Below are 23443 nucleotides of genomic sequence, written 5' to 3' on the forward strand. Positions count from 1 at the left end.
TTCTTGTTACACCTTACTTTATTATGATTTAATTATATTACAGCTAGGCCTTTTCTAAGAAAGTTAGAAATTACTAGAGCTCCCAGGTAAGAGGCATTACTTTTCTTTTTTCATCACCACGCTTTCTTTTTCTCTAAAAGGTATGCTCAGTGAAATTTCACTAGAGATTTTAGTAATTAGAAATGCAGTATAGACTCACTGGTTAAAAAGAGAAGATACCTAAAGGGAATAGGATACGCTTCTTTAAAATGGAAACCTAAATTTGTAATGGGGTCAATATTAAAAAAAAATGCATTTTCAATTTTTAAAAAAAGATAAAACATCACCATTCTTTATCAACACCTCAAACATTTCCAAATTCAGGAAGCATTTGTTTTTAATCTTAGGAACCAAAGTAAACTTTAATAGTAGTTCACATTTTCAAAGAATAAACCTATGATGAATACATTTCTTTGTGTACCAAATGAAAAAGTGTACAATGCAGAAACTCACATACAGTGTGGTTTTTGTGCATTTTTGATCAAGAGGTTTATATTTTATAATATATAAAAGAAGCAATACATAGTTTTTGATAAAGCAGCTGAAAAGCTCTCTTAAATGTCTTTAAAAATAAAAGCTTATGGTATGTAAGATGATACAAATTGGATCAAGTCTGTTGACTTCTAATGCTGTGCTTTAACAAATGACGGAAATAACTTAAAAATTCTTCTGTAGAAATTAAATGAGCATATTCAAACATGGAGTAATATTACTACATGTTTTAATTATAACCCAGTAGTAGAATTTAGTAAATTCAAGCAGAACACATATACTATCATCATAAATAGACAAATAATTTTAAATTATAACAGCATATTTGAAGACAAAAACCAGGATACTGTACATGTTAACAAAATGATAATAACCATGCATATATCTGCTATTAAACACTGAAATAAAAGAATTAAACCATTCTGCAGACTTCAGAGTTGTGTGGTATTTTATTCTGTTCTGATGGAAGCACTGTGAGTGTTTACATGGAGACTTGAAATAATATTTAAATGACAGCTGGTCATGCACCTGTACTTTTTAAAATTTGGATTAAATTTTCTTCTTTTCTGATTGTTCAGTAGATTCTGACTTTGGTGCGGGAAAAGCTTGATGATACAGATGTCTGTGGGTTGCTGCTGCGCTGTACAGCTTGTATAAAGCCTAAAAATACAAGAGTACAGATTATAAAACATATTAAACACACAGATGTAAAATTTTTCCTTGTTAGTATAATTAATTAGTTTATGGTACTATATGAAGTACAGTATGCTAAATTTAGTGTCTATATATAAATTAATAACTGGTATCTTAGAACCCAAAAGTATTTTCAGCTCTCCCCTATATATGTTACTACTTTCGTGGATTGATCTTCATGGTAAATGTTTTATTCTCAGGCTGCATTTCCTTTTACCTTGCACCTGTCTGGGAGTGCAGCTTCCTAACCACTCATTATGTCCCAGGGGCATGTTAAGAACTTGTCAGTTTTAGAGGAATTATAGGGGCTCAAAACTTCTCACTGCCAATGGCTACTTTACTGTACGTAGCAGACCACTTGTTATCAGGGCTTCCTTAGATTTATCAGAATGGGGCCACTTTTAGTCATCACTATTTCCTGATAGAGTCAAGCAAATGAGCACATAAGTTGCCCCCTCTCTCTGTCCCACTGGGATTCCTCATTTAAATGTTTTCTTGTCTTTCTGTTAATTAGTTCATATTTTATAAAACCTTATTCAGAAATATTACCTCAGAAAGCCTTTTAAAAAAATTAAAAATTTATTGGGGTGACATCAGTTAATAAGATCATACGAGTTTCTAGTGTACATTCCTATGATACTAGATCTGTATATTGTGCTGTGTGCCCACCATCTAAAGTCATACCATCTTCCGTCACCATATATTAGGTCCCCCCCAGTCCCCTACGCCACAACCCCTTCCCACTAGCAACCACCACATTGCTGTCTGTGTCCCTGAGTTTCAGTTTTATATCGCACATGAGTGAAATCATATGTCACCAATTTTAATCTACATTTAGATATCCTTTAATGGCTAGTTGGTTTGTAAAATAAGAACATCATAATGTTTACAAATATATAGCTCTTAGTTTAAAAAAATTTAACTTACCTCATTTGTACTTCCCTGTGGCAAAGGCAGTTTAAAAGGGAGAAAAGAAAAGTATATATCCTGTTTCATTAATAGCATTATGATATTCAGCTTTGCTTATAGTATTAATTGATGAACATTTAAGAACAAATATCCCTGTAGATTTGTTTATATTATATATTTTATATAAATTTTTTAAAGAACCCAATTCTATATCCCTGATAGGTTTCAGTGTCATATTCTAGGAGAGCAGTGGGATTTTCCTCAGATAGCCCCCTTTTTAGCCTTTTGAGGTTGAGGGGCTATTTAAGACAGTGGCTCAGAGGATCCAGTTTTAATTCATTTTTTTCCCATAGTGCTACCATTAGTTTATCTTAACTAGATTTTTCAAAGGCCACATGGTAAATCCATTAGCTAAAATTCTGTTTTAAAAGGTATATGTAAGTATATACGTTTTTACGATTTTATTTATTTTTAGAGAGGGGAAGGGAGGGAGAAAGAGAGGGAGAGAAACATCCATGTGCCATTGCCTCTCAACGCACCTCCTTCTGGCCCACAACCCAGGCATGTGCCCTGACTGGGAATTGAACTGACAACCGTTTGGTTCCCAGGCCGGCACTTCATCCACTGAGCCACGCCAGCCAGGGCTGTAAGTATATTCTTAATGCTGGGAGAATTGTTATTACTTGCTACCTCAGATCATAAATGTTCAAGTCTTAACTTCAAAGTTTTCTGACAAATGTCAACTTTAGCTTCACTAAATTCCCCTAAATTTTCATGAGGGAACTGAGGACACTTACAGAATGACATAGTGAATTGATGATTGTTCTAGGTTTGTTGATAATTATCTCCCCTAGCCATAGTCAATTATTTAAACAATTATTTAAACAATGGTGAGCCTGACTCCCCAGGTTATGATTAATTGTCCCATAAAGGACAACTGACCCATGAGCAGCTGGTCAGGAGGTTGACCAGGACTTACGCTATGGCCTGGTACAAATGTCTATTTCAAATAAAGATAATCTGGAGTAATCAGATAATGTTTTTAGGAGTTGGTACTTAACTGAGAGAATGATAGGACAACTTACATTAGTGGTTCATATGATCCTAACAAAGTCAATGCTAGTCAAACAATATGTTGTATATTGTTAAGGCTAACATATATAAATGAGTCACAATGAGCTAAATATAAAATGTGTTTTCTCATACTACTTTTAACCTTTAACTTTTAGGATAGGAGAAAGTAAAAACACTGCCTAATCCATGTATTTTTTAAAAAATATTGAAATGTTAACTGGAAACAGTTGTGTGTGGGACTTCACATTCTGTATTACATAGTTATTTGTATCTAACCGTTCGACAGATTCTAAAGTTCTTGAAAACTGGAGCCCAGGTCATGTTGATCTGTGTATTTCCAACATCTAACATAGTGTACTGTACGTAGATGGCATTCAAAGGTGCACTGTACTCAGCTGAAGAGAATTAAAAGTGTTCCTACCTGGTCCCACAAGGCTGCAGCCACCTGGTCTATCACAGCTCCCAGCTCTCGGTATTCTCCAGAGTACCGGATGTACGCCCAGGTGCACAGGGTGATGAGGGTCAGTCCCATTATCATATTACATAGGCTAGCTATGATGTCCAAACCAATGAATCCAGTCACACCGGCAATCACATATGTGATAAAGATGACAACAAACAGTGTGGCTGGAGTACGAGCTGCATGGAAGATATTTTTGCTATCATTGTGCTTGATATACTGGATATAAAGTTCATCTATTTCACTCTCCAACTGTTGCAGGTAACGCCGGCTAAATTCCTCCCCACCCATCTTCTTCACCCCTCGGAATAGCTTCACAGACTCTTCCTTAAGTTCCAGATGTTTGGTCTGCAGGTCATTAGGGGCCAGAAATGGTTTGTCACCACCACAAATCTGTATCAGATGCAGAAGTATTGTTTATGCAATGCAGAGTAAAATTAGCAACTGTATAAAAAATTTTCACTTAACTAAATTTGTTACAACACATTTATAATCAAGGAGCTTTCCACAGTTCATATCTATCAGGTGTGACTATAAGTGGGACTGGTGCTTTATAAGTGATTTACATAAAGTCATTCTAATTTTTGTTTTCTCTTTGACATGGGAAAGAATACCCGTAACTTAATCCAAGTTCCTCAAGACGAAAAGGCATGACACAAAGTGAACTGCAAACAGTTCATTTACAGAATGAATCAAATTCAAGAAACCTAGTCCCTTTGGGAATTTTCTTGTAACTGCACTGCAATGATTTTTACTAATGAAGTTTCATTTAAAACAATAAGCAATGCTATAAAGCTCTAAAGTAAAATAAAAAATTTTCTTTGGCAGTTTCACTGATTTTTGTTTCCCATTCAGTATTTTCTTCAAGAGACTAAACGGAGAAACATAGTAAATGTTCTTGCACCAAATTTTCAGCTGTTTTTCAGAAGTTATGAAGAAAATTTCACTCATATCATTCACTTTGGTTATTTGAGATTCACCTATATAAAGGATAATCTCATTCTAATTACCCTTTAGTTAAATCAGAAACAATATTCCATGTACTGTACTTCCCTTGACTCTAAGGCTCCATCAATTTTGAATGTAATTTTGATTTTATAACATTATCAGGGGGAAAAACACCCACCACATTAGATGTACACAATAATTATTAGTTGTATCCTAATTGAGAATGTTAAACAAAAAGAATATATATGATATGTAGAAATATGGGCCCTAGAGGCTTAATTTTTTTTAAGATAGAAATTCTGGAATTGTGGAATGAAAGGAGGTGAGGTGGAGAGGGTAGCATATGTTATTTTAGCCACTAAATCAGAAAGTAGTGGAAAGATGGGCAAAAAAATGTGTCTATTAAATACAGAAATAACCTTTAAAATACATTGAAAATTGTGCAATACATAGTGTTCTTTTCTTGGTTTCTTGTAAAATATTTTAGGAATACAAGGAATAGAAATGTAATACACATATAGGCTGAGAAAGTCAAAGCCACTTCTTTGCATGTGTATACAGTCTAACTTGGAAGGAATGAGATCATGGGAGAAATACTGACTATTTAAAACATTTAAAATATAATTTAATTCTTACCTCTTCCATTTTTTTGTTGTATGTATCCTTGGCAGTTGCTACGGCTGCTAAATTGTTAGCTTCTGCTGTGGCCTTTGGATGAAGTACAAAATATGATGTAAAGTGGAATTCATATTTATTAAACTTCCACAGGCAGTTCTCATTTATAAGCATCATGTATAAGAAATGTGCAAGAACCCAAGGTCATCAAATAATTTGAAATCCTTGAAATATTTCCACTATATTTTTTAAAAGCTTAGTAAAAATAAAATTTCAAAATGCATAATACATAGATGTTTACTTAATAAACCATAGTTCTAAGCTGAATTTTCATTTGGAAGGTTTTTTTCCTCAAAAATATTTTTTTGAGGAAGTATTTTTCCTCAAAATATTTTTAAGCCACTCACCAAATCAGGGGAGGGGGGTCTATAAATCCATGCACATGGGAAATAATATATAGTATATTTTATATACACTAATATAATTATATATTTACAATATGTCAAGTTTAAGGACTGCTACTGATAGAACAATGTATTTGTTAACAAAAAGGAACTATTAAGAACTTAAAGAAAAAATTGCAAATAAAAAGGCCAGTTTCTCTTTTTTCAAATGTTATTTGTAGAGCCCACTTGTTTAAAACCTGGACCTGCTTTTCTACTTCTTGTTACATGTGTGACTCTAAACCACCGTATGAGTCTGTTTTCTAAACAAACTGACTACAAGGAGAATGCTGCTATATGTTTATGTGATAGTTTATCTCCACATGCAAATGGGCAGTTATTAGAAAAGTAACCTAATAAAGTAATCTATCATTCCGCCTACTATTTTAATTTGGTAATTTCTGACAAGCAGATTGGAACATAATCGTTTTCTTAGTATAGCATAAAGCTAAGAAAAGCTTAGCTGTAGTGATAAGTATGTTTTAAAGTGTCATGCCTCCTGATTAATAAATACCTGTAACATGGACTTGGGATGTGGTAATTCTTCACCTTGATAAATCTTTATATAAGCCTAAAAAGAAAGAAAGCAAAAGACTCATGTTCAAGTAATTCTATTCTTTATTTCCCTAATTCTGTTAAAGGTCTAAGGTCTTGGCGGTTTCAGGAACTATTATCTTTTTCTTATCCTTTAATCCCTTCTTACCTAGTTCTTGTTCCTTTTTTGCATTTCCCCCCTTGCTGATCCTACTCTTCTTTTTTTTTCTTTTTAATATATTTTATTGATTATGCCATTACAATTGTCCCATTTCCCCCCTTCATTCCCCTCCACCCTGCACACCCCCTCCCCCACCATTTCCTCCCCTTTAGTTTATGTCCATGTGTCACAAGTTCTTTAGATTCTACATGTCCCATACTATTCTTGTCCTCCCCACTGTCTATTTTCTACCTACTATGTTACTTATTCTCTGTACCTTCTCCCCCCTTCTCCTCCTCCCACTCCCCTGTTGCTAACCCTCCATGTGATCTCCATTTCTGTGGTTCTGTTCCTGTTCTAGTTGTTTGCTTAGTTTGTTTTTGTTTTTGTTTTTGTTTTAGGTGTGGTTGTTAATAATTGTGGGTTTGCTGTCATTTTCCTATACATGTTGTTTATCTTCTTTTTCTTAGGTAAGTCCCTTTAACATTTCATATAATAAGGGCTTGGTGATGATGAACTCCTTGAATTTGACCTGATCTGAGAAGCACTTTATCTGCCTGATCCTACTCTTCTTAAAGGCTTAACTCACTTCTACCACTTTTAAAGCCTTCTCAGATCCCTCTGCTGGGAGTGACCTTCCTTTTTCAGTTACCCACAGGAATATGTACCTGCTAATGTCATAAGCTTCATGAAACAGGTTTCTGGAATGGTCCTGAATCTCCTATTAACTTCTAAGTTCCTCCACAATGTTGTACACAGAATTCAAATTTTAGATAAATAATATGTCATTTATGGCTGAGAATGATGAAGGTAAGTAATCACACAGGAGGTATATGACCGCATTTTAAATGACAAAATGTTAATTTTAAAAATTGATATTTTAGTCCTTGGGGCATCAATACACAAATTAGATTGGTAGCTGAAATTCTTCTATAAATGTGGATTGGTTAAAAAAAAATGTATTCCGTACTACCTGAGGTAAACATGTAAATGCAAAAAGGCCATTTCAAATCAGCCCTTGGTGCATAGTGGGGAACATGGAAGCAAAGGCAAGGTGTAGCCCCTTTGAGAAAATCTTCAGAATGAAAATAAAATGCAGTATAGGTCATAACTGAGGACTATGTGGTATGGGCCCTGGGAAAGACTCCCCCAGAAAAAAAGATTTTTCAACTCCTAGATACATTCATATTTCAAAATATATTTCCCCTTAAAAGGGGACAATAAAGTTACCTCAAGGAATTTTCTCAAAAACTAATTTCAGAAAGCAAGTTCCTCTTGGGAATCCTACAATTTTTCATCATTTTAATAGATTCCTCATACCTTCGCCCCCATAGTACAGTCTGTAATTTTGTTGTTATAGTTTCAAGTAGGAACTGTATTTCCAACATGTCAAATCTAAGTACTCACAAATGTGCTAGAAATGACAGCAATACCTTGAAGTACTCCACCAGACCTCGGCAGGTGATTTTGTTCCCATTGATCTCTTTAATATCTAGGCTCTCAGGACTAAGTAGCCAAGGAATGAGTATTTTCAAGTTTTTGATGAATTCATCATCTATTTCTACAAGTAAAAGCAAATTCATCATTATTTTAAAAATCCTATCTAGTCCTCCATGCCATACAATAATACATCCTTTGATTTCCTCTGTTTTTTCCCCAGTGATAAAGCTGTCACTTTCCTACCATCTAAACAACTCCCGAAGCCCACATTTCTTAGGGTGAATGATCTTCTTTGCCCAAATTTTCTACTGCTGGTCTCTCTTATCTCCATTTCAATTACACATTATCTCATCTTCCACCTATAAAAGAGCTTTCTTGATATGAAATGTTATACAAATATTTTACACCCTACTCACATAAACATTTCAAGTATTCTGTCTTTAAGTCTTATTTGTGGTTTTATATATACACTCATAAATGGGGGAAAAGTCAGATATTTACCAGGTGAGATGTATTCCCTCCAGAAAATGTATCCAAAATTTTTCTGTGTTTAGTATTCACCTTATGAAAAGTGTATAGACCTAGGTATGGTGTAACTAGCAACTCAAGTTCAAAGAGGTAGCAATGATGATGCTACCTCTAGTGGTGAAACATAGCAACACGGAATACCTTGGCAAGAAAATACAGAGGCCTAACAAAGTAGTAAGCCGATCAGAGGTAGTTGGAGTTATCACCTATCATGTTTGGCACAGTGATTACACATAGCCCATGTTATGGCATTAGGTTAACCTTAACCTCACAGATTTAGCGAAGTAACAAAGAAAACATCTTCAAAGAAGCCTTTTGAACACAGTGATAATTTCTTAAATCATTATTTCAAAACCTATAGAAAAATACACATAATAAATGTAAAAGGCAAGATATGTCTAGAGACTTGATATCTAAGTAAATGTATTAACTGCATATAGTTTTTTAAAATCTGAATCTCAGCAGTTACTGAGTTTTCAAGCTTTGAGTTTGCTGATTTCCAAGGTCTTAGTGGGCAAAGATGAAAACCTTGTGATTGTGTTTGCATTTTTCCTGCTTGGTTTTATAGCCTCGATGTACGTTAAAATACCAGTTTACCTAAGAATTTCTCTTCTCTCACTACTTTATGCCATGCATGAGCATGACATAGGAAACCCTTCAGACTTCTGTTTCACATTTTTAATAGCTTTGAGATTTTAGTGCCCATGTTTCATGACTGTTTGTATAGGAGTTTACTCAAATTTATTTTGCTGTTTGCATTGTACCAAATTTTACTTACAATTTTGCTTTGCATTATATATAGATTTATTCAAGTGTATTTATTATTGTGGTTTGCTATTTAGTTACCAGAATTCACTGATATTCAATACTGGTATTTGCATTAAGTTACCACATTTCTGTGTTGTGTTTTGTTGCCTGCTATGTATCTGCATTCACTGATAGTAGTAGGTTTCTTTTTTGCTATATGATTTTATGTTTTCAGCATCTGTAGAATATTACCATTTATCTAGAATGTATGAATTTTTCTTAATTTCTGTATAAAACAAAAGGCTTTCTCCCTATAAAACCACTTTTAAATCACTTTCAAAACATACTTAAATACCCCCTGCTCCACATTTCCTTATGAAATTGGAATGCAATAAGATACACCTGTGTATTATCTAATATGCCAGCAAGTGTGGTAATTATTGTTAAGGTAATCAGCATATTTGGATTAAAAATATGTCTGAAGATGGCATTAGTCACAGTCTTTGTTCTTACTGAGACCAATGCCAGACATTTCAATTTGGGATTCAGAAAATATGAACAATATATTCATAATATACACAAGTGGTGAGATTTTGCTAACTACATTAGTTGAACACAGTAAATGCATGACCCAGAACATCTGCAGACCAGTTAAGATCAAACTGAAGAAGCATACCAATCAAATTTGGCCCACTGCAAACATTCAATAAATATGTGTGGGTAGATGATTATGCAGGATGATGTTCTGTTTTCATCATTTCTTCAATAATTTTTTTTGCCACAGGAGTAAAACCTTGCTAGGAATTCAGGGACTAGGCCAAAATGGTTATCTGTCACAGTAACTAAGGATATGAAACATGCTTTATAAGAACTCTGCAGGGCAGGTGTAGTGCTGCCAGGTAAAGTAACCAGGGAAGATATTGTCTTGGGATCACCTGACTCTGACAAGTCATTAGAAACACCTTTTTACAATAATCCCCTTGCAGTGGTGTTGGCTATGCTTTCTGAAGTCGACTGGAGCTGCTAAAGAGGAGCTCCACCACTTCCGGTGTGTTTCCCTGGCCATTCTAGTTGGGGCACTGTAACGGAGAGCAAATTCAAAAAGAGGTAATTCTTTGTTTATTAAAAGGTTGGACTTGTTATGCTAGTGGAAGTATTCAGTAGACTTTTGTAAGAACTGGTTGAATGTAGTAGCATGAGTGACTGTGATTCAGTGCTTCTGGTTCTTTTGATTTCCTGTGTGGGAAACCATTAAATCAATAGTGATGAAATTTAATTATAGTATTATATGTTTTTAAAAAGATTTCATTTACTTATTTTTAGAGAGGGGGGAGGAAGAAAGACAGGGAAACATTGATATGCGAGAGAAACATCAGTGGAATTGAACCAACAACCTGTTGATTTGCAGGCCCAGCCCACAGAGTTCCACCAGCCAGGGTCATAGTATTATGTTTTAAATACCACTGGAAATAATTTTAACAATGTGAAGGACCATGAACAAACAGTAATTACAACAATTATTACTATCAATAATGAAACTGAAAAGTTATTTCTATAACTCGTGAGTTGTGTGTGAGAACCTGTTATAGAACATTTTTGCCCAATCTTTTACTCAGAGGCACTTCTTCTCCAGAGGCAACAGTCAGATGCCAGCCTTCAGGAGAACAGTGTGGCCAGCAGACTAGATGTCCTGGATAGAAGGCACACCGAATTATAACAGTCAGGATGGGATGGAGAAACAATGTAGACAACAGACTATCAAAAATGCCAAGAAGAAAGTGAGGTAAAATAGGACATTTTGGCACACAGGGATTATGCAGCAGTCCTATAAACCTCATCAAAATGGAAGTTTTGGCGGGAAACTAAAGCTATCTTTCATTGCTCTTTCAGGCTAGCTACTTTGGCAAACCCATAACTTATGGGTAACTGTAAACCAATTGTGTGGGTCAGTACCTGTTAGACATGAATAAAGTTTGATGGAGAACAGATCTGTTAAAAACTGAGATTCTATATTTGCATGATTTGCCTTAAATGGTCTCCTCAGCTCTTTCATTGCAAAATGTATCGGTTAATGTAAGAGCTGTAGATGTATACTACAGGAATGGAACAAGAGTACTTTTCTGTCCAATAAAGGACTCTTGTTGAAGGCCTACCCCTCCTCTTGCCTATTTATGGTTTCTCAGCTCCAGAGAAGAAAGGGAGGCCTTGTGGGAGGCTTCTTTTTATGTAATTTATTCAAAGCACATGGAAGCCATTAGGTAATTGCATAGTATCAAGAAGCCTGTGTGCTCACTCATGGATTGGAGTTTGTAAGTGACAGTGAAATGCTATGATCCTGGAATCCATGCATTAATAGCCTACTGCTGTTTTTCTGTTTTATAAAGGTAAGACAGTTTAAAATGTATAAAAGCAATGCTGATAATTGAAAAGTTTGGGATTCTATTTCTAATACTAACTTCCATAGTTAAAAGCATAATATAAGGTATCTGAAAGTAAACACTGGATTGTTGCTTTTCAAACGTTCCATGAAACTGGACATAAGTTATGTTGTCCTTTTTTCTTAAAAAAAGTAACTGTAAGCCCTTTGAGAACAATTGTGCTGAGAAATTTATGCCACTGTCTCACCACCCCGGCACAATGCAGAATGGCCACAGTATATGAAGCAAATGTCTGAACTCAGTGGTGTACTCAATGCAAGGCTTATAAGTAAACAAGTCAGACATGTCTTTGTACTACCTTGTATTAACTACAAAGCAAATATCTAAGGTGCTGGTGATTATCTGTTAGGGAAGATGAACTTCTGTTTCCCCATACCTCTACCTCCACCCCACACTTTTTTTTAAATGAGTTGGTTTGAAATCTTAAAATGTCAGACATGCCTCTGTTGAAGAGAATTACATACTATTATCACATGTTGGGTTGGCCAAAAAGTCACTATGGTTTTTTCTGTAAAAATAAGAGACACATATTTTTTTATTTTCACCAATAACTTTATTGATTTGGATATTTTAAATATGTTGGCTATCTCTCACGTGGTATAGTGTTGATTGTTCTCAATTAATGTCTCAGTTTGGTAGCTATCACCCTCAGCTGATCTACCAGATCATGGAGCATTGTCCAGTGAGAAAACGCAAGCATGAAGCTTCACAAACCACTTTAGACACGTTCCATCAGTCCCAGCACCTTTCTCCATACACTGCACAAATCTTTTCTTATGTTTTAGTTGTGTTTTTACCTTCCTTTTTTTTTTTTGGTCATAAAATCTTTTTAGTTTATTTTAAAATAGCAGTTACTTCTGTTGAGTTTATTATCCAACTATTTCCAGGTTTAGTTGTCATTAGTATTCACAAACTAATTCATTTGGCACTTCAGAAGCTCCAGTATTATGTAAGATTGTTAAACTATGTCATTTTGAAAGCACTCGGTTAGGCCCTTTTTCCTCTTTGGCATCTTCCCCCAGCATGTGGCACACATACAGAACATACACATGTCATTCTTAGGAACTTAACCAAATACCATGTAGTTTTCAAATATTAACTTCATGAAATAATAAAGCATAATATGCTGAAAATATTGCTTATTTTCTTCCACCTTCAATATTAAAATGGCTACACAAAAATTCACCAATTTTGATGTTTTTCTTAAATGCATGCTGATATGACAGCTGCCACAAAACAATCTTAACCAAATTGTTTTGAATAAAGATAAAGACAACCAAGTGCTACTAGCGCCATCTCACGGAAAAAACCAAATGAACATTTTGGCCAACCCAAAACTATTTGAAAAACAGTGCAGTGCTTTTGGTTTTTAAAAAATTGGTCCTCATCCAGTAGAGGATTTCACTTTCACTGAAGCTTTTCATAATTTGAAATTAAATTCTTTATTAGCTATTTTAAAGAGCTTGAATTTAGTACTATGTAATATTTCAATCTCTAATTATGTAATTTAATGCAACATCCCAATAATATAGACATCTATTTTTCCCCTTTAATGTAAATAAGAAAAATTAAACAAGAAGAAATTAAGGGGAATTTCTCAATGCACGGGGGTGAGTGGGAACCTCGGTAAAAGGATGACAATTACTGCCTCCGCAGTGGACACAGGACTCAGCCTGTTTTCTGTGTGCAGACTCAGCACCCACTGAATCCCACAGTTCACCAAGGAGACGCTCTAGCACCTGCCTAGGAATCCCAATTCTCCTGACAATTTCTAATCATCAGCCTTACAGGAGTGAATGAACTAATAAACAAGCAGTTGTTTGCCCAGACATTTTTATAATCAGACTAAGTAATGTAAATATATTCATTAAAAGACAGACAAACCTTTCAGTTTTCCATCAAAATTTGGATTGGTAGCTACTTTTAAGCCAGGATGAGGTAGCAGAAAACAGGAAATTTTGGTGAAACAGGAGTGGATGTGTTTTCGAACATTCTGTAGTTCCTCGTGCTGGTTCCCTGAGACCTGCAGTGGTAATCAAACTGAAGTTTAAGCTGCTGCCAATATAAACTGAATCCCAGAGAATTCTGTGGCATCTTATATTTTCTATCTAGTCCCACAATTATAAAAATGACATGACAGGGCTGATAACTAAATAAAGAATAAAATCTTGGGTTAATTTGTCATACTTACAGCACAAATATGATATCACAATTAGCAAATGTACATTTTTTTTTAAAGATTTTATTTATTTATCTTTAGAGGGGAAGGGAAGGAGAGAGGGAGAGAAACATCAATGTATGGTTGCCTTTCATGCATCCCCTGCTGGGAACTGGCCTGCAGGGAACCGGCCTGCAACCTGGGTATGTGCCCTGACTGGGAATTGAACCGCGATTATCTGGTTCGCAGGCCCGCGCTCAATCCACTGAGCTACACCAGCCAGGGTGCAAATGTACATTTTTGTGTTAACTCAGATGGGCATTCTCATTTTGTAGTACAAATTAGTGGGGCTTTACTCTAGCTAGTTCCTACAAATTCCAATTTTAATTCAAAGTACTCATAGAAAACATGAACAGATCATGACATTTTCCTCCCTTCTTTTCAGGAGATATTCAAGACAGCTTCTTGTCACCTGGTAGGTATACATTTAAATTCTAGAAAGGTATCTGAATAGTTGGGAATTGTATCTTTTTTCACATGTATTTGACAGTTAATAGTACAAATTACCCTAAAAGTAATTATAAACCTAAAAAACTAAGCCCAGAGATCCTGATTATAAAGGAACTTTTTAAAATCTCAAAAATTTTTTTGGGGGGCGGGTTTCTCGGTAGATATTTTTTGTGACATCTGTTCAATGTAAATCATTTGATATTAAACCATCATGACATAGAAAATGAAAAGTCTTCTAATTTTACTTTGTGTGAACTACTAGCAAAATGTTCAAAGACTGGGATTGCAAAAATTAGATATTTCTTTTAAATTGACTTTTAAACCTCTACTAAAACATGAATCCAGATATTTGCACTGTTGGTTTTGCACTAATTCAATTCTTCAAATTAAAAGTTTTGTTTTTAGGAATAAATTATTGTTTTATAGATAATCTATTGTACAAAGAACTGTATCTGTATCATAATTGTTGAAAATATTTAAAAATTATAATTCTGAAAGTATTAACTCTGTCTTAGCATGTTCATAAAGAGACTATGAGGTCAAATGATGTTGTGGCTACTGAATATCTATTCAAGAAATCATTGGACAGAAATAAGTCTATAGATTACTACCGGCAAAATTTCATGCACCTAAATATCTAACAAACCTTGAGGCGTTTTTCCAAGAATTTGGAGCCACCATCAGATCCATATGAAAACTCGTATGGGAAACTCCAGTCTCGAACAAGAAATATCAGGCTCTAAGAAATAATTAGAAGAAAGGATTAATAAGGGCACTCTAAGTTGCCTCCTTCTGCTTTTTAATCAAAACCAATTAAATTATATTGTCACTAATATAGTAGTATTTACCACATTATGGAATTAAGAGCAAATATAAAATCTTTGAAAGTTTGTGAGCAGTCCTTCCTCTATTAGATCATCTTATTTCCACTAAGTGTAAACCAAAAGCTGCTAGAAAACTGATGATAGTTACAGAGTGCTAGTCAGCCAATTTGAGGGCATCTTGGTCTCTCATTTTTTGGTGGAGTGCATTCCACTTGACAGTTTTAATAGCTTTTTATGAAGATTCAAATTTTATTTGAGGAAAGCTTTCTTCCGTTCTCTCTCTAGATATTTTTCCTCTATTACATGTGTCCCATCCTCTTCTACAGGGGCTCTCTTTATGCATTAATGGTATAAAGAGGGGTGGGAATCCAGGTATTGTGGGACCTGAAGCTCATAGAATCTGTGGGGAGTGGGCTCAATAAGAAAAAGAATACAAAATTAGGCTTGAAAGTGGGTATTTATTTAGAATGACAAAAATAAATAATTCAAAGAAGCTGACAAATCTCTCTCTACACCCCCTACTTTGCACACACTCCAGAAGAATAACTAACATATCATTGTAACACATTTTTCCCTGCAGTTATTGGCTGCAAATGATTTGATCACTTCATATGATGATTTTGAAATATTTTCTATTAGAAAGCTAATTCAGTCTTTCTTCTTCTAACAAGGCCAAATTTTTTATTATAAAACATTTTTATTAATAGTTTAGAAATGTTTCAGCTTCACAACTTTTATTTGTAATGTTATGGACACTTTTCATTTCCCATCTCTCAAGGAGGGATAATAATAGAACCCACCTCACAGGCCTACTAGATGACATAACACACAAGGCATTTAGAACAGTGCCTGGTACATAGTTAGTGCTCTGTTAGCTGTCTGATTTGCATTTTAATGGCCAAAGAGTATTTTAGCACATGGATAAACCATAGTTTATTTTGCCATTCTCCAAGGTGGCTTTCAGTTTTTCCACTACTCTAAGAATTAATAATCATTCTCAAATTTAAATATTCATTCACATTCCGAAGGAATTTATCAAGGACTGTTTCCCAAGTTAGAAAAATCATCTGGGAGGTTTTTAAAACTACAAAATTCTTGGGCTTCACCCCAGACCTATTGAAACCAAAGTAGTACTAGCCTGTGTATATTGAGTGCCTATTATATGTCAACCACATTAGAAGGAATTATACACATGATAGTTCATGTATTCCTAAGAAATGGGCTATAATTTATTATTCTTTTCAGAAGAAGTACATAAAAATCACCTCCACCCTCACCTGTCATTAAGTAACTTTCTCAAAGTCACACATCTAGAGATGGAAGAGCCAGCATTTAAACTTGTTTTACTTCAAAATCCCTGCTGCACTGCCCCTCAAAGTTAAGTATGAAACATGTAGTTTACTATTTGAGGGCTGATTACAGTATGCTTTTATAAATTAGATTAAAAGATACTTTAACTTTTAGTTTCTGAAAAAAAGTAGGAAATTGAGGAAAAATTATATTTTGTAAAAGTAACTATCTTTAAATGTTCTTTCTAAAAGTTTATATATTCTGACTTTGTAACTGAATCTTTTAGTCTTGTCTATTAAAATTATGTCTTTTAACTCTCTTTTAATCTTCAAGTTCCTCTTCCATCCCTTATTTTCCCTTACCGTTGACCTGTTGAAGAATCTAGGAATTTGACCTCTAGAGTTTCCCATAACTTGGACCTTGTTGATTGCATATTCATGCAGCAGTTCCACATGTTCTTTTGTCCTCTGGATTTCACAAATTGGCAGCTAGATACAGAGGCTTAATCAGACTCAGGTTCTATTTCTTTGGGAAGACTATGGGAAGCACAGTGTCCCTTTATCAGGCAGCACATAGTACGTGATTTTCTCTCCTTTGATGAAGTTATACCATCTTCATGTGAGCTCAGTTTTCAGTAGGTCTCATGAAGAGCTCATTGGAACAGTATTTTTTGCATTCTTACATGTTGATAACATTTTGTGCCATTTATATTTGAAAGTCAGTTTTGCTGAATATAAAATCCTTGGCTCCCATCTTCTTCCTTTAAAAAGGAATGCTTCTTAGTTTGCATTATGGATATTTCTTGTTTCACTAAAGTGGTCCCTTCTCTCTCTTTCTCTCCTTGTTTTGGGGAAGAGATTCTTATGGAGAGAAGAATTTACAAAGACCTATATCCACTATCTTTAAATAGCCAACCATCTTTAAATGTAGATATTTATATATATATAAATATATTTATATTCTATTTCTATAGAATATATATTTATATTCTATTTCTATAGAATATATATTTATATTCTATTTCTATAGAATATATATTTATATTCCATAAATTCTATAAATATTCTATTTATATAGAATATATGTTTATATATAAATATCTACATTTAAAGATGTTGGCTATTTAAAGGTAGTGGATATAGGTATTTGTAAATATAAAAATATCTATATTTAAATATTTATAAATATATATTTAATTTCCATCAAAATTTTTATCAAAATAAAATATAACAACTTGTATTCAGAACACTTATATCTAAAACATGTGTTTTGACAACAGAGGTTAGCTAGGAAGCAATTTTGCAAAACAGAAATTCATGAACCAGGATAAATCAAACCAAGTATGTGGGTTTGGCTATATTTTGCATTTTTCTTGGAAAATTTTTAGTCTCATTTCTTGGTTTTTTTCACTGGACACCTTCCAAAGTCTACATAATGGGAACCATGTGTAGAATAGCATCACATATAAAGTCTTATTTTTTCAAACCAACAACCTATATTCTATTTTTCTATCTGTAATGTCAAATTCCCACGTTCCTAATCCAACGTGCTGGTCAGCTGGCTCTCCAACAACAAAACGCCTTGATTTGTAGCATTTGACACTTTCTGTGATGTAAGTATACACACCATGGCTGACTTTAAGCTATTAACTGTTTAATAATTGGCTTATCTAAGTCCTGAATATTTTACTAATTAGTTCTTATGAACTGGTATAAGCCAGCTAATAAGCACACTAATTGGATCCATGCCCTGCCATGATCATTTGTATGATTCACATTTATCATGTGTGGAATTCAATGACTCTTGGTCCTTATTTCAAAAGCCATCAATTTTCTACACTGCTGAATCATGATTTGTTCATACATATAGGTAGAGATAAAAATCACGGTTATAAATTATTTTAATTTTCTCAAATAAAAACATTTGAAGCCATAAATACATTTTTTAAATAAATTTTTTTCTTAAGATTTTATTTATATATATTTTTAGAGAGGAGAAAGGAAGGAGAAATAGAGGGAGAGAAACATCAATGTATGTTTTCCTTTCACATATGCCCCATTGGGGACTTGGCCCGCAACCCAGGCATGTGCCCTGACTGGGAATTGAACCAGCGATCCTTTGGTTCGCAGCCTGTGCTTAGTCCACTGAGCTACACCAGCCAGGCTATAAATACATTTTTTTAATGAATTAAATCCAGTTAGGTAACTGGGGCAAAAGATGGACCTATGCTGTATCCTATAAATGGTCATATATACTTTTTAAATCCTGAAAAAACATTGTCACCTTTGTTAACTTTCCTTTGGAGATTATATTCTTTAGGAAATTATTCAAAATGAGTGTCACAGCACTACTATGAGTAATAGTGAAAAATATCCAAATGCTTAACAATTGGGAAGTGGCTATACCAATTATGGCATATTGATATGCCATTATATAGCTATTAATATTACAAGTATGTGAAATATATCAATATATGCTTTATGTTGGTTATAGGGGTGACATGGGTTCACAATAGAAAAAACTGAATATTCTGGAGTGAGGAAGAGGATAGAAGTGGTTGGTGCTAAGAAACCTTACTAAATTAATCAAACTTTTATTTAGTTATTTTGGTTTGGAGTTTTTCCTGCATGCTTTTTCTAATTTAAATATGAATTATTTTGCTGCTATTTTAAATGTTCTGAGATTTAAAATTTTTGCATTTTACCTTTTAATTATATAATGTTCAGTATTCCTTTGGTTTGAATTTCGTTGCTTTAATTTATTTATAAATAGCTTTGGAAACCACTCTTGCCACTACTTAATGAGTTTCTCAATTCAATTTTAGACACTTAGATTTATAAGTCCAAAACTGTTTAGGAGTTAGTTCACTCCAATTTAGTGAAAACTTTTTCTTTTCACAGACATTCATAATGCCAATAGTTTACTAACAAGTGGTGATCTCTTAAAGTTTTTTCTATTATTTGTTTATAGTTCATATTTTTAACCTAAAACAGTCACTCACTCTATCACCTGATCTACCTGAGCATTGGTTGGTCTCATTTCTTTTATTTTTTAATATATTTTATTGATTATGCTATTACAGTTGTCCCATTTTTTTCTCCCCTTTACTCCCCTCCACCCTGTACTCCTCCTCTCACCAGCATTCCCCCTCCTTAGTTCATGTCCATGGGTCATACATATAAGTTCTTTGGTTTCTCCATTTCCCATACCATTCTTAACCTTCCCCTATTTTGTACCTAGCATTTATGCTTCTTATTCTCTGTACCTTTTCTCCGATTCTCCTCCTTCCCCCTTTGCTGATAACCCTCCATGTGATCTGCATTTCTGTGAATCTGTTCCTGCTCTAGTTGTTTGCTTAGTTCATTTTGGTTTTTGGAGGGTTGGGGTTGTTGATAGCTCTAAGTTTGTTGTCATTTTACAGTTTGTATTTTTTATCTTTTTCTTAGATAAAGAAATCCCTTGAACTTTTCATGCAATAAAGGTTTAGTGATGATGAACTCCTTTAACTTGACCATATCTGGGAAGCATTTTATCTGCCCTTCCATTCTAAATGAAAGCTTTGCTGGATAGAGTAATCTTGGATGTAGGTCCTTACCTTTCATGCCTTGGAATACTTCTTGCTAGCCCCTTCTTATCTGCAAGGTTTTTTTTGAGAAATCAGTTGATAGCTTTATGGGAACTCCCTTGTAGGTAACTATCTCCTTTTTTCTTGTGCTTTTAAACTTCTCTCCTTATCTTTAATCTTGAGTAATATAATTATGATGTGCCTTGGTGTGTGCTTCCTTCGGTCCAACTTCTTTGGGACTCTCTGAGTTTCCCCAGAGTCTATTTCCTTTGCAAGATTAGGGAAGTTCTCCTTCATTATGTTTTCAAATAAGTTTTCAATTTCTTGCCCTTTTTCTCCTCCTGGCACACCTATGATTTGGATGTTGGAATGTTTGAAGTTGTTCTGGAGGTTCCTAAGCCTCTTCTCATTTTTTTGAATTCTTGTTTCTTCATTCTGTTCTGGTTGAATGTTTATTTCTTCCTTTTGTTCCAAACTGTTCATTTGAGGCCTGTTTTTTTCCCCCATCATTGTTGGTTCCCTGTACATTTTCTTTTAATTCACTTTGCATAGCCTTCACCTTTTCCTCTATTTTGCTACCACACTCAACGATTTCTGTGAGCATCCTGATTATCAGTGTTTTGAACTCTGCATCTGATAGGTTGGCTATTTCTTCATGACTTATTTGTATTTTTTTCTGGAGCTTTGATCTGTTCTTTCATTTGGGCCATATTTTTTTGTCTGTACACACCTGTTATGTAGTAAGCGGTGGAGGCTTAGGTATTCCCCAGGGCAAGGCAACCCGCTTTACTGCACTATGGTGCTATGTGTGGAGGAGGGGTCTGAGAGGGAACAATGCCATTTGCTCAGCTCTCTGTTGGCTTTCAGTGACTTCCCGTTACTCATAAGCAAATTGGGTCCTTCTGGTGCTGATTCTCAGGTGGGTGGTTTTTGTGTACTTTCTAGGACCCTCTGGGCCCCTCCAATGAACTGTCCTGAGAGGCTGGAAGTTTCTCCTTCTGCCTCAACTGCCACAAATCTTTTCACTCAGAGGTTTTGAGGCTTTATTTCCTCATGCTGGAACACTGGGTTGCGTGTTCTGTCTCACTCTCCAGTTGTTCCTCCCAGTCTATCTGCATGCAAATATGGGACTGCCTGGATTGGCACCTCACCCACCCACCCTCCCCTCTACCCTGGTCCTCCAGCCATTGTCTTGCCACCTTGCTGTGAGTCCTTTCCCCCCTGGCTGCCTATCTCACTCCTCCTACAGGTGTGGATGAATGTTTCTTCTTTAACTCCTTGGTTGTCAGAATTTCATACAGTTCAATTTTCTGGCAGTTCTGGTTATTTTGGTTTTTTAATTTTTTGTTGTCCTCTTTTGGTTGTGCGAGGAGGCAAAGTGTATCTCCATCTTGGCCAGAAGTCATTTGGTTTTAGTATATCTGACAAAGCGTAAGAAGCAGTGTTACCTGCTGATAAGACTTAACATTCCTTTCCAGAATTTACAATGCAGTTCCCCAGTCTATGCCAATGGATCCTGAGAGTAACAAATTCAGAGAAGAGAAAAATCAAAGCAAGTAGCCTATTTACCATATAACACTTCGACTATCAGCCTGACAAATGTTAAAAAGACACCAGAATCTAGTAGGTATTGTAAACCATATAGAAGATTGATAGAAAGAAATGATTTTATTCTACTCTCTCTCCTCTCCCCACGCCTCCCCAGACCACAGGGGAGAGATACTCTCTCACAGCATACCATTGTCTCTCCATGTTAAGGCCCCATTTTCTTTATTTTACCATATTTTTCCCAGATCCCACTCCCATTTCTCAAGTGTCTGCTCTTCAATCCAATATATAACATATGTAGAGTATTTTAAGTAATCATAAATAATAAGTTATAGATCTCAAACTTTTTTCTGCATTATTCAGTATGAATTTTAACACTATTATTCATGCCACTGTATATCTATACCGCTGGTTCACTCCCACTGGATGTTGCAGATATTCCAGAGTATGCTCTACACCATACTTTCTGTATCCATTCTTCTAGTGATGGACACTTAAGTTGCCTCCAACTCCCCACTACTTCTACTACTCTATCAATGCTCCAGTGGATATGCATGTACATTTCCTCTGCTCCACAGAATGGCTGCTCCAATCTGCACTAACAGGTCCTGGTACTCCCATTTATCCAAATGCTCTCTATCATTTGGTATTAACCACATGTTCTATTTTTTGCATATTTAATGAGTGTAAAGTGGTATGTCTATTTTAACTTTTATCTGGTATTGATAAGATTTTGCATTCTTCAAAAATGTGTTAGCCATTCAGGTTTCCTTTCTGTGGATTGACTATATATCCTTTGCCTCTTTTTAACTGATTTTTTATTGTTTTTATTGCTGTTGAAGTACAATTGCTGTCTCCATTTTCACCCCACCATGCCCCCCCACTGCCCTACCCATCCCCACCTCCCACCCTTGAACCCACCCCCTTTGGCTTTGTCCATGTGTCCTTCATACATGTTCCTAGATGGCCCCCCTATTGTCCCCTGTCATCCCTTTCTCCTCTCCTGTCTGGTTACTGTCACACTGTTCTTTATTTCAATGTCTCTAGTTGTGTTTTGCTTGCTTGTTTGTTGATTAGGTTCCACTTATAGGTGAGATCATATGGTATTTCTCTTTCACTACCTTGCTTGTATCACTTAGCATAATGCTTTCCAGTTCCATCCATGCTGTTGAGAAGGGTAGAATCTCCTTCTTTCTTTTTTTCTTTCTCCCGCTTTCTTTCTTTCTGCTGCATAGTATTCTATTGTATAAATATATCACAATTTTTTTTTATCCACTCATGTACTGATGGGCACTTGGGTTGCTTCCAGCACTTGGCTATTGTGAATTGTACTGCTATGAACACTGGGGAGCATAGGTTCTTTTGAATTGGTGTTTCAGGATCCTTAGGGTATGATCCCAATAGTGGTATTGCTGTGTTAAAAGGCAGTTTCATTTTTAGTTTTTTGAGGAAATTTCATACTGTTTTCCACAGTGGCTTCACCAGTCTGCATTCCCACCAATGGTACAGTAGGGTTCCCTTTTCTCCACAACCTCTCCAACATTTGTTGTTTGTTGATTAGTTTACAATGACCATTCTCACCAGTGTGAGGTGATATCTCATTGTGGTTTTAATTTGCATCTCTCTGATGGCCAGTGATGCGGAGCAACTTTTCATATGCCTCTGGGCCCTCTACATATCCTCCTTGGAGAAGTGTCTGTTCAAGTCCTTTGTCCATTTTTTAAAAGATTTATTTATTTATTTATCTTTAGAAGGGAAGGGAAGGAGAGAGGGAGAGAAATATCAATGTATGGTTGCCTCTCATATGTCCTCTGCTGGGAACTGGCCTCCAACACAGGCATGTGCCCTGACTGAGAATCAAACTGTGGTTGTTTTGTTTGTAGGCCCGCGCTCAATCCACTGAGCTATACCAACTAGGGCCCTTTGCCCATTTATTTTATTTATTTATTTTATTGATTATGCCATTACATTTGTTCTATTCCCCCCCATTCCCCTCCACCCTGCACACCCCTCCCCCACCATTCCCCC

General features: G+C 35.3%; 1 protein-coding gene across 2 annotated transcripts in view; it reads right to left on the reverse strand.

Moving 5' to 3' along the window:
- Positions 1–826: 826 nt before the first annotated feature.
- ATL1 (atlastin GTPase 1) overlaps positions 827–23443 on the reverse strand; it is a 64909-nt gene continuing 42292 nt past the window's right edge. For both annotated transcript variants that reach the window (XM_037155702.2, XM_053670016.1), the window contains 8 exons: positions 14835–14927; positions 13405–13543; positions 7801–7928; positions 6188–6244; positions 5252–5323; positions 3629–4060; positions 2152–2166; positions 827–1191 (listed from right to left, as the gene is read on the reverse strand). In XM_037155702.2, the coding sequence (XP_037011597.1) occupies positions 1081–1191; positions 2152–2166; positions 3629–4060; positions 5252–5323; positions 6188–6244; positions 7801–7928; positions 13405–13543; positions 14835–14927 (1047 nt within the window). In that variant the 3' untranslated portion in view covers positions 827–1080. The remainder of the gene's footprint in view (positions 1192–2151; positions 2167–3628; positions 4061–5251; positions 5324–6187; positions 6245–7800; positions 7929–13404; positions 13544–14834; positions 14928–23443) is intronic.

The sequence above is a fragment of the Artibeus jamaicensis genome, unplaced genomic scaffold (genome assembly GCF_021234435.1).
Source record: "Artibeus jamaicensis isolate MK-2021 breed Jamaican fruit bat unplaced genomic scaffold, CSHL_Jam_final contig_548, whole genome shotgun sequence".
Taxonomy (NCBI): Eukaryota; Metazoa; Chordata; class Mammalia; order Chiroptera; family Phyllostomidae; genus Artibeus; species Artibeus jamaicensis.